The 9,616-nt window shown below is 36.7% G+C and overlaps 1 protein-coding gene across 4 annotated transcripts in view; it reads right to left on the bottom strand.

The window, feature by feature from the left end:
- Positions 1–643: 643 nt before the first annotated feature.
- Positions 644–9,616, bottom strand: part of LOC122082743 (pre-mRNA-processing protein 40A-like) — a 29,302-nt gene continuing 20,329 nt past the window's right edge. For 2 of the 4 annotated variants that reach the window (XM_042650491.1, XM_042650493.1), the window contains exons 25-30: positions 6,543–6,650; positions 6,361–6,425; positions 6,007–6,109; positions 5,045–5,350; positions 4,779–4,912; positions 3,766–4,023 (exon numbers count right to left, since the gene is read on the bottom strand). In XM_042650491.1, coding sequence (XP_042506425.1) covers positions 3,993–4,023; positions 4,779–4,912; positions 5,045–5,350; positions 6,007–6,109; positions 6,361–6,425; positions 6,543–6,650 — 747 coding nt within the window. In that variant the 3' untranslated portion in view covers positions 3,766–3,992. Of the gene's footprint in view, positions 3,472–3,622; positions 3,698–3,765; positions 4,024–4,778; positions 4,913–5,044; positions 5,351–6,006; positions 6,110–6,360; positions 6,426–6,542; positions 6,651–9,616 lie in introns of those variants that run through there. The other 2 variants (XR_006141391.1, XM_042650492.1) reach the window with 2 other exon arrangements.

Raw genomic sequence — 9,616 nt, 5'->3', positions numbered from 1 at the left:
AAAAATCAGAGAGGGGGAGGGGGAGGGGGAGGGGGAGAAGGAGGGGGGAGAGGGTGAAAAATGAGAATATACTTGAGAGAGTAAAAGGAAAGAGGTCCATCTCACAAGGCAGGAGAATTTCAGCTAACTGATGTCCGAAACATGAATCCTAACCCTCCAATAGACTTTATCCAAGGTCATAATTGGGACAAGACCAAGACTAGACATGCCATTCATCCCTCACCGCGTCGTCTCTGATTTAGGCCTCCCCCTAGCTCTTTGCAATTCCATTTTAATTATCTCTACTCTTTCACAATCAACACACCAGGGGTCATGATAGGTATCAGATTCAGGCCGATCTGTATCGGAATTGGCCCGATACTAAATCGGTGGTATCAAAACAGGAGGGGGAAGGGGAAAACCGTATTAGAATCTTAAAGAGGCAAAAACATAGTAGACTAATAGGTTCCAGAGTACAGAGTACAGAGTACAGATTAGGAAGATGCAAGGACCCCAAGGTAGTAAGCCACCAAAACACACCCCAAACTGGATTAAGCTAGTAAAACAAAATGTCCATTACAAAAAAGAAAGCAATCAAACAGAATAACCTTTTTTTTTTTACAGAAGGGGGATTGGGGTAGGTGAAGTTTCAACCAGATGGCTAGACCAGGAGGTACTTTCCCCCCTTTGCTTTGAAAAATAAGTCCTTACACAAGGTGAAGATTCCCTTTGTTTCTTATTTTTATTTTTTAATCATTTTACAAAGAAATTTATTGCAATAAAACGAAATATTAGCAGTCACGAACATATGTAAGGAGACTAGACATTCACCCGCTGTATTCTTTTTGCTTAAAGAATCTACCAATTTTACTGTTTCCAAACATAAACCATCTTCTCCAATGATAGTAATAAAGTGAAAACTTGCTTTTCTTGCAATCAATCCGAGCCAATAGAAACAATAGCCGTCACCCAGAAAAAAAAAATAAATAAATAAACAACATAGAAACAATAGCATGAATAGTTCCATACCCTACTGCTAATGCACACATTGGAAAATAATTTTGAACTTAAACAAACTCAACCTTATCTCAACTAAATGGAATTGGCTACATAATCCTCGCCCTCCAATCAGACCTATTCACATCATACCATTTGGAACTTAAGAATCTCAATAATAAAGGAAGAGATATAGGTATACTAGCGGGTTACCTTGGAATCTCATGTGCTAGTGGGATTTTAATCGTAAGATTTGATCATCTTAAATAAAACCATAGAATTTGATCATCTTAAATAAAACCGTTGGATGAAGGGAAAAAATCCAAACCATCAATCCACCGCTGCTACACCTTATCTCTACCCCACCCCTGCAACCATCCCGAGCTGCCTGAGACGACCTCTGGTTTTGCTTTTCAATGGCCCTCTCCCTCTCGGAACCAGACCTCTCTTTCTCCCTCACTCTCGCTCGCACCTTCTCCTCCCCTCAGCCCCTTCTCTCATCAAGCAAGTTTCTAAGCTTCCTTCTATACTGCGGTTTCTGTCTTCTAAATTATTTTATATCTGATTTGCTTGGTTTAAACAGTATTCTGTTAGTCAAGATTCTGCCCCAATAAACTCCAATATCGTATTCCAATTCAAGCTTAGTCAGTTTAATTTTCTGTTCAATGTTTTCTACTTGAATGTTGAAACCTTATTTCAACTTCCAACTCTTCAAATTTCTGTTTTCTACATAGTTCTTTCGCCCATACACTGGTTAACAGTTAACAGATACATTCAAGAGGAAGCCACTGGCTGGGCCTCTTCAAATCTCTGTTTTCCTTCACCTTCTGAACTGCATTCCTACTAACTATCAGCAATCAAAATAAAGGGGTTTATTTTATTGACGATGCATTTAATCTGATAAGTAATCAAACATGGTTTTTCTTTCTGTTTTCAATTTATAGGATTCTTCCTAACTTGCTGCAGGAAAACCGTTCCCAAAATTGAGTCTAAAAGCTTTGAAGAATCTAGATCTATTTGTGGTGGAGAAAGAACTCTATCCAGGTTCTTTTATGTGAAGTTGCAGATGCCGACAAGCAATAGCAATATTGGACAGAAAAATGACAATTATGATACAACGTCTGGATTGTGCCCGCCAAATAGGATAAACTAAGCAAAAAATATTAACGGAATTTGTGGAAGGAAGCAGGAGCCGGAAGGGGAGAAGAAGAGGGACTATAGGGTGGCAGTGGTAGGCAAGTTATGTAAAACAATGGGTTCAAACGGATGAGATCGTTGGATGAATAAACACTAGCATACTTTATTCCTAAGTACCCACTGGCATACCCAACCTTTTTCCAATAATAAATTAATAAAGCACCAGAAAACTACCTCAGTCTTCCCTACTGCTGGTTCCACTCCTGAAATCAAATATCTTTCTGTTCTAAGAAAAAAAAAAAGCATTCGGTATCTGATAGGTACTAGGGGCAATACTTCGTATAGTCCCACAGTTGGCCCATATATATATATATATATATATATTCCTTTAATACCATTTTTACCATTGGAGACCTTTCAGTCAACAATACAAGCAGTAAAACCCCAATCCAGTTACCCAGTTTAATGGTCCTAAAAGCAATGGGTTTTAGACACATTAATTTTAAACCATCATAATTTGCTGTAGGTAACATTGATCTAATAGAGTTGAATGCCTTTCCTGTAGGCAACATTGCTCTAGAGTTGAACACTTTATTTTTTTTGGTAAAAAGTTCAATACTTTACTTAGTATAATAGCAAAACTGAATTCGTATAGTTATCCCTACTTCATTAGGAAAAAGGCTTAGCTAAGTACATTTTGAAACCACAAAGAATGTCCTTCTACCTGCGTTTCTCCAATCAGTACTTGAGGAAAACAATGGTAAAAAAAACCGGCAATAAACATCCCAAACTCAGCAACGCATGGCAAGGAAGGAGGGCAGAAAATCTAGACCCAGTGAACAAAAAACACTGTAGTCTTAACACGGATGGCTTGAACTGCAAATGAAAGTCTGCCCAGGGTGTGAGTTCAGGTACTCACATAAAGCACGTATCATGGCAAGATTTGCACAGCTTATATTTTATTTTCTTCTGGTTAATAACAGATTTGGCAATGAATAATTTTTTTCCCCATCAAAGTTCAAAACAATCACTAAATTAGTCCAAATCTAAAAAATATTTGTACTACTAACTTGTATTCACAAATTACTGTGAAAAAAGTATATATATATATATATATATATATATTAAGGCCAAAACCTTTAACATATGTTTTGAGGTCAAAATCACAAAAATTAAGAAATTCTTTAAGCCCATTGTTGTTCTAAGGGAAAGAATAATGTTGTCCAGTAAGATGCTCTTTGGAACTGATGATGTACCACTATTAGCATGCAAACCACAACTCAGAGCTCCAGGCCTCCAGCATCATGCACAGCAGACTACAATATTTTACAACTCAACTCACTCACTGTGTCCTGAGGTCTAGGGGGAAAAACAAACGGGAGCTTGTAAGAGTCAGCAGGACTATAATAAAGGAAATTCACAACCAACATCCCAAGCTTCATTCACTAGTTCGCTAAGTCATCAGCAAAATGAAAGACAGGTCAAAATAGAAAGCGGTTGATTACTCAACTCTGAACTAAACAAAGCAAAGTGGTTGTGATAAAAACCCAGGCTTCGTGGTTGTTAAAATGAACTGCTTTGTGCCCTACAATGTTTTGACCCTCGTTTGGTTAGATTTAAATAACATATTAATTCCACATACACAGATTAAGCTGACGGTAAGCTACTTTATACTAAAGCTCATTTCTTAAAACAAATGTACAACCTTCATCTCCCTCAATAAACAAATTGATTGTTTAAAATCTCAAGATAATCTCAGTAGCTTGTACAACAGGCAAAATAAAATAATCTTCAGTGTCTTCGGTAATAGATAATTTCTGAAGAAAATTCACATTACCTATGTCTGCTACAGCCCTTCAGAATCCTACTTTTATGCATCTTTAATCATCGTTTTTGGTGTGTCCACGTGATCTGATTCAATTAAAAGCAAAGACTTCACTTGTTAGAAAATGATAAAATTCACCAAAAAATGAGAAAATATTGATACATGCTTACAGATTGCATGCTAGTACAATGCCATTTTCCTATTTATTTGAGAATATGCAGTCTCATGAGCCAAGAAGGCATAACCTTATGGTAACATAACTACCTCAACATTTAAAGGAATATCACAGTCCAAACAAAGAAACTCTATCAATTTGAATCCACCAAGAATTCCTAAAATTTAAATAAGTAAATAAATAAACTACTTATATTCTACTAGACCAAAGACCCAAATTTGGACCCCGTTCACACTCTAAAATTTGACTGCTAAAGATTTTCAAAAGATGTGATGGTTTTTGCTTCTAAAAATGAACTTATCACCTGCTTAATGTTGTCAGATACCTTTTCATTCATAACCAAAAGTGATGCAGGCCCAGTTAAGTTCTGTTTGGAGGAGGGAGTCAAGTATCCATTCCCCCAAAACCAAGCCCAAACCAATCAGAGTGTAAACGATGAATTAAAAATGACATTCGCTTAACAAGTAACAAATATGATAAAAGAGAAGTTGATCACGCTACCCATAAAATTATTTAAAATACATATAATTAAAGAAAAAAAAAAATCAAATGTGACATCTAACAAAAGATTCAAGTAAGAAGATAGACACAAGAGTTGCAGATAGGAAACAAAGAAAGGGAGTAAAAACAATTATCAATTCCTAAGGAGAGGATAAATGAAAGTACCGGATTTCCCCATCCTCTCCAAGCTCCCCATCTTCAAGCTCCTCATAACCACCATTTCTACGGGAACTATCCCTGTGATCTCTCTTATGTCTCTTGTGCCTGCTTCCACCATCTGATTCAGGAGAGTATGCATGCTGCCCAATAAATAACACCAATGTCATAATATATTTCAAGAAGCTCAACAGTGATCACAAAAATAAGTCCAATTTTCCATGAAATCTATAATTCTAAATAATTGATAAATTAACTCTCCATAATGACCATACCTTCCTCGATTTTTTCCTGTCACTGCTATGCCTACGCGACTTTTTAGACTCTTCTTTCTCATCCTTATCAGAGCTAACATCATCTGCTGCACTATGATGCCGCTTCCGGTGTTTCCTGTCCTTGTCTTTCTCCCTCTTTTTTTCTTCTTTGGAGACATAATTGCCAGTTACATCAACATTTTCACTCTCCATTTCGTCCTTCTTGGATCTTTCCTTTACCTTGTCCCTTTCACGTTCTCTCTCTTTTTCCTTTCTCTCTTTATCCTTCCTCTTCTCTTTCTCCTCTCTCTCTTTTTCTTTTTTCGCCTGCAGAAGAAAGCAGCTCAGAAAATTACAATATATAGACAGGTTAAAGAAGATAAACTCGATACAATGTAAAACGTCAAAATTGATTAGGATAATAAACATGCTGTTATGTAAAGACGGTGTGATGTACAAGGCTTAACTGGAATTACAAATATTTGTCACAGGACTTGAAACAAAAGTAGCAGAGTGAAAGGATTTTTTTTCCAGACTACAAGAAAATCATCAGACTTCAATCAGGTTTCCATTTCTTAGAGTTAAATAAATAAATTATTCTTTCAATCTTCCACCATCTCTGTTTCAATCCAAACTAGAGAACAAAGATTAAATAATAATAATAATAATAATAATAATAATAATAATAATAATAATAATAATAATAATAATAATAATAATAATAATAATAATAATAAAAAGGGAAGATGAGGACCCTAAGATTTTATTCTGAACAACCATCATAGAGAATTAAGGTAACATGCTATGTTTTTTCCTTCAAATTAATCAACAAAATCTCATTATATTTGCAACACAAATAGCTTCTAATGATCAATGATCAAAATATTATTCAGTGCTACTGATCAATAATCCAAATAATATTAACATTGCCATTATGAAAGCAAAAAGAATTCTGCCTGAAAACATAGGAATAACTAAGGTACCTTTTCTTCCTCTCTCTTGCGCTCTTTCTCTTTTGCCTTTTCTTGCAAATGTGTGACATACTCCTCAAAGACCTCCCTTCTGAAGTTCTCTTCCCCAATTGCTCTAACCAAGTGAAAGTCACCAAGAAGAAGTATAAAACCAGAAGTTAAATATTGGCAGGAGTGTAATAGCATTAAAATAAATAAATAAAGAGCAACCCAGTGCACGAGGCTCCCGCTACTGCAGGGTCTGGAAGGGGCGAGTTGTATGCAGCCTTACGCCCTGCTTCGTAGAAGAGGTTGTTTCCAGGTTTTGAACCTGTGACCAACATGTTGCAATAGTGTAATAGCATTACAAAAACTAATATTCAATACCTATACTCTTGACTATCTTCAAAAAGTGATTTGGAGTCCTCCCATTTCGACGATGCAGTTATTTCCTACAATAATGCAAAGCAACTAGTAAATTACTTGAATCCACAAATGCTCCAATTTCGGTCATGCATTGCTTTCCCAGCAAATCAATTTCACTATTTAAGAAGTTGCATGTTCAACACCTTGATAGAGTGTAATATATCAGTGAAATCATCTGCCAAGTGTTGACGCTTTTTGGCTTCCTTTTCCTCCTTCTCCTTAATCCTTTCGATTAACTCCTCGTATACAAGCTGCAAGCAGTACAAATTTCAAATACTACACTTGACCCTTCTTGCAGGCAGGAATGAGAATATTAAAAATACTAAATGGAAACTGATGGTGCTTGGTAGCAGAAAAGGTGAAAAACTACATATCAGTTCAAAAAGTTGGGTTGAATTATTTCGGAAGTCGAACAAAAACTGGCCGACTTTCTGGCAGGGTTGGTTGGTAAATTCATTTCCCGTTTCAGTGGTCAAACCATATTTTTTTAGCTGAAACTTGGCAAGGACCATAATTAAACATCCCCATACACAGTGAAACTTTTAGATTGTTGAAAATCAAACTCAAATTGTTACTTTGGTTTCATGCACTAGGTTGGAAATAGTCTACCTTGCCTAATGATAGCCAATGTTATAGATGATTTACAATTAAATATACCGGTATAAATAAACCAATTCAAATATGCTATTGCAAGTGACAGATGAAAATTATCATTCAATATTATTAAATTTCAAAATATTACATCAAAGGTGCAAGTATTATACACTGACACTGACTTCACAAATCACAAGTTCACAATTCACATGAAACCCCCAGGGTGCAAACGAGCAAAAGTTCAGAACAGAAAACAGCTTGCTCCACAAAGAATTGAAAGAGGAATAGCCAAAATCATCTTAGATTTGTATTTTTTACGCTAACAGCAGGTTTCACACGAAACTGGTCAAAATGAGGTTTAAGTCAATCAGAACAGTGTGTGTTTTGATATGACATCAGACTGTCATGACGTTTCGGCGAAACGAAACATCACAACCAGCTTGTACCGAAATATCAACCGCGACTTGAAAGTTTCTGAAATTATGCATGACTGCAGGGTTGCATCACATTTCATGACGGTTCAGGTTGAAACAGAAATGTTTTGGTTGGTTTCAAAGAAAACAGCGACTTCTTAAACTATGGCCATAATCCATTGCTAAAGACAGGATAGAAAAAATGTTAAAAAAATATTGCTTAAACCTTAGGTAGTTACATATTTCGGCTCACCAGATCAAATCACGCTTTTAGTTACAAGGTGATTCATGGTGCTTCTCAACCATTGGAAAAGACAAGTGATCAAGAAATAGATTCCAATCAACATTTTTCTTAAACCATCACACCATTAAGTCAGGTTTTTCACACTTTCACCCAACCAAAATGTGAGATACAGGCCTTGTAGCAGGAAGCAGATGAGATTCACAAGCATAACACTTCAATAATACAATAAAATCATACCAAAACAACATATTATGATATGAAGATGAGAAATCAAATAAATATGAAAAGGTCAGAAAATAAGAGAAATTTACCTATAAGGTCTACTGAAGAAAATTATGAACACTTAAAAAAAGGGTGGCATTTTAAAGCCTCAAAGCAAATGAGCCATAATCACACAGAGGATATAAATTAAAAGAGTGAATGACAGGAAATCAACCCACTAATGATCTCCTTGTCGAATGATTAACAATCAGGTAAATAATAATGAAGAAAATATCAACTGTGTCTATAAGAAAATATCAACTATATGTCTATATTATCATGGTATCCTTCCAATGGCAGCACAAAACAGTTGCGGCCGACTAAGCTACATGATCAATTGTATATAAATGTACATGAAGACAACTAATATAAATGAATTATTGAGCAAAAAGGAATCAATGCAATAAACAAGAGTGACTTAAGTAGGCAAATGGAAATGGTACGAGATTAGAACTATTTTTGGACCAAAGAGAGAAATATGGTTAGGACATTGGACCTACCCCACGCCCTTCCAACCCCCCAAACTCCCACAAATACATGCAAATAAAAAATACCAAGTGAAAAAACAAAAAATATAAACAACTCACTGGATAAGACCAAGACCTGAACATGAATATCCACCCTCTCTCCGGTGGCTTCAGCCACTGCCAGTACTCCCCCCCCCCCCCCCCTCCTCGCCCGTCCTTCTCCCCCCTCACTTGACTCCCAACAGCTCTCACACAGCCCTGCCCCAGCCCAGCCAAGCCCTGCCCTCATCCATCTCCTTCTTCCCACTCCCCTTCTCATCTTGACCCGAAACCATGGAGTACCCTTTTCAGTCACTCCCATCTTCACCCCAAAGGCGGCCTTTCCCTGCAATTCATCCCCCGACTAACATCGAAAACCAGAAAATTGGTATTTCTCCTGCTGATGTGTTCGCTCCGGAAATTGCCAAATGGAAATTTTTGCCCCATTGGTCATTTCCTTGGCAGCAGGCCCCCATTACCCACTGCTAAATCTTCTCTATCCAAACAATGGAAACCCAAAGGTTCCATGGCTACTAACCTTCTTGACAACGGGATATTTCTTTTCAATTTCTCGGAAGAAGACAAGCTTCGTGCGCTTGAAGGAGGCCTTTGGCAGATTGGGAAAAAACCCATCTTCCTAAGGCAATGGGCTCTGTATACTCTACTCAGCAAATCGGATTTCAACACTATTCCGTTGTGGATATACCAAATCTTGCAAGGAAGATGGGAACAGCAGCGTTTTAAAACATGGAATCTATCAGTGCCTGAAATCGGTCTGAAAAAGCCCTAGAATCAGCCAATCTGAGGAATATTCCAATGATTCCTGTGTTTTTTTCCCAGTAATCGAGATTGGTGACCACGCAATCTGCCGATCCGACTCCTGATTCTTGGGGAACAGTAAAGAAAAAAATTCATTTCATCATTAAATAAGCAAGAACATCAAACAATATGTGTTTGAATGGAAAATTCTGAAAATTGAAAATTCAAAGTCCCAAGACTACTTCAGAAGAAGGGAGCAGGAAAATTACAGGAATTCAAAACTGAAATGAAAAATCCATCAATAAAGAGGCAACCTTTCTTCGTCTTTTTTTTTATTTATTTTTTTTTTTTTTAGTTTTTTGCTTTCTTTAGCATCTGTTTAGCTAGCTCTGCTGCCTTTAGCTCTTATTTTTTCTTTTCTCCCTTCAAGTATATCCCCC

This window comes from Macadamia integrifolia, chromosome 6 (genome assembly GCF_013358625.1).
Source record: "Macadamia integrifolia cultivar HAES 741 chromosome 6, SCU_Mint_v3, whole genome shotgun sequence".
NCBI classification, from domain to species: Eukaryota; Viridiplantae; Streptophyta; class Magnoliopsida; order Proteales; family Proteaceae; genus Macadamia; species Macadamia integrifolia.
Note: the sequence above shows the minus strand (reverse complement) of the source record. Positions and strands in the feature narration are given on the sequence as shown.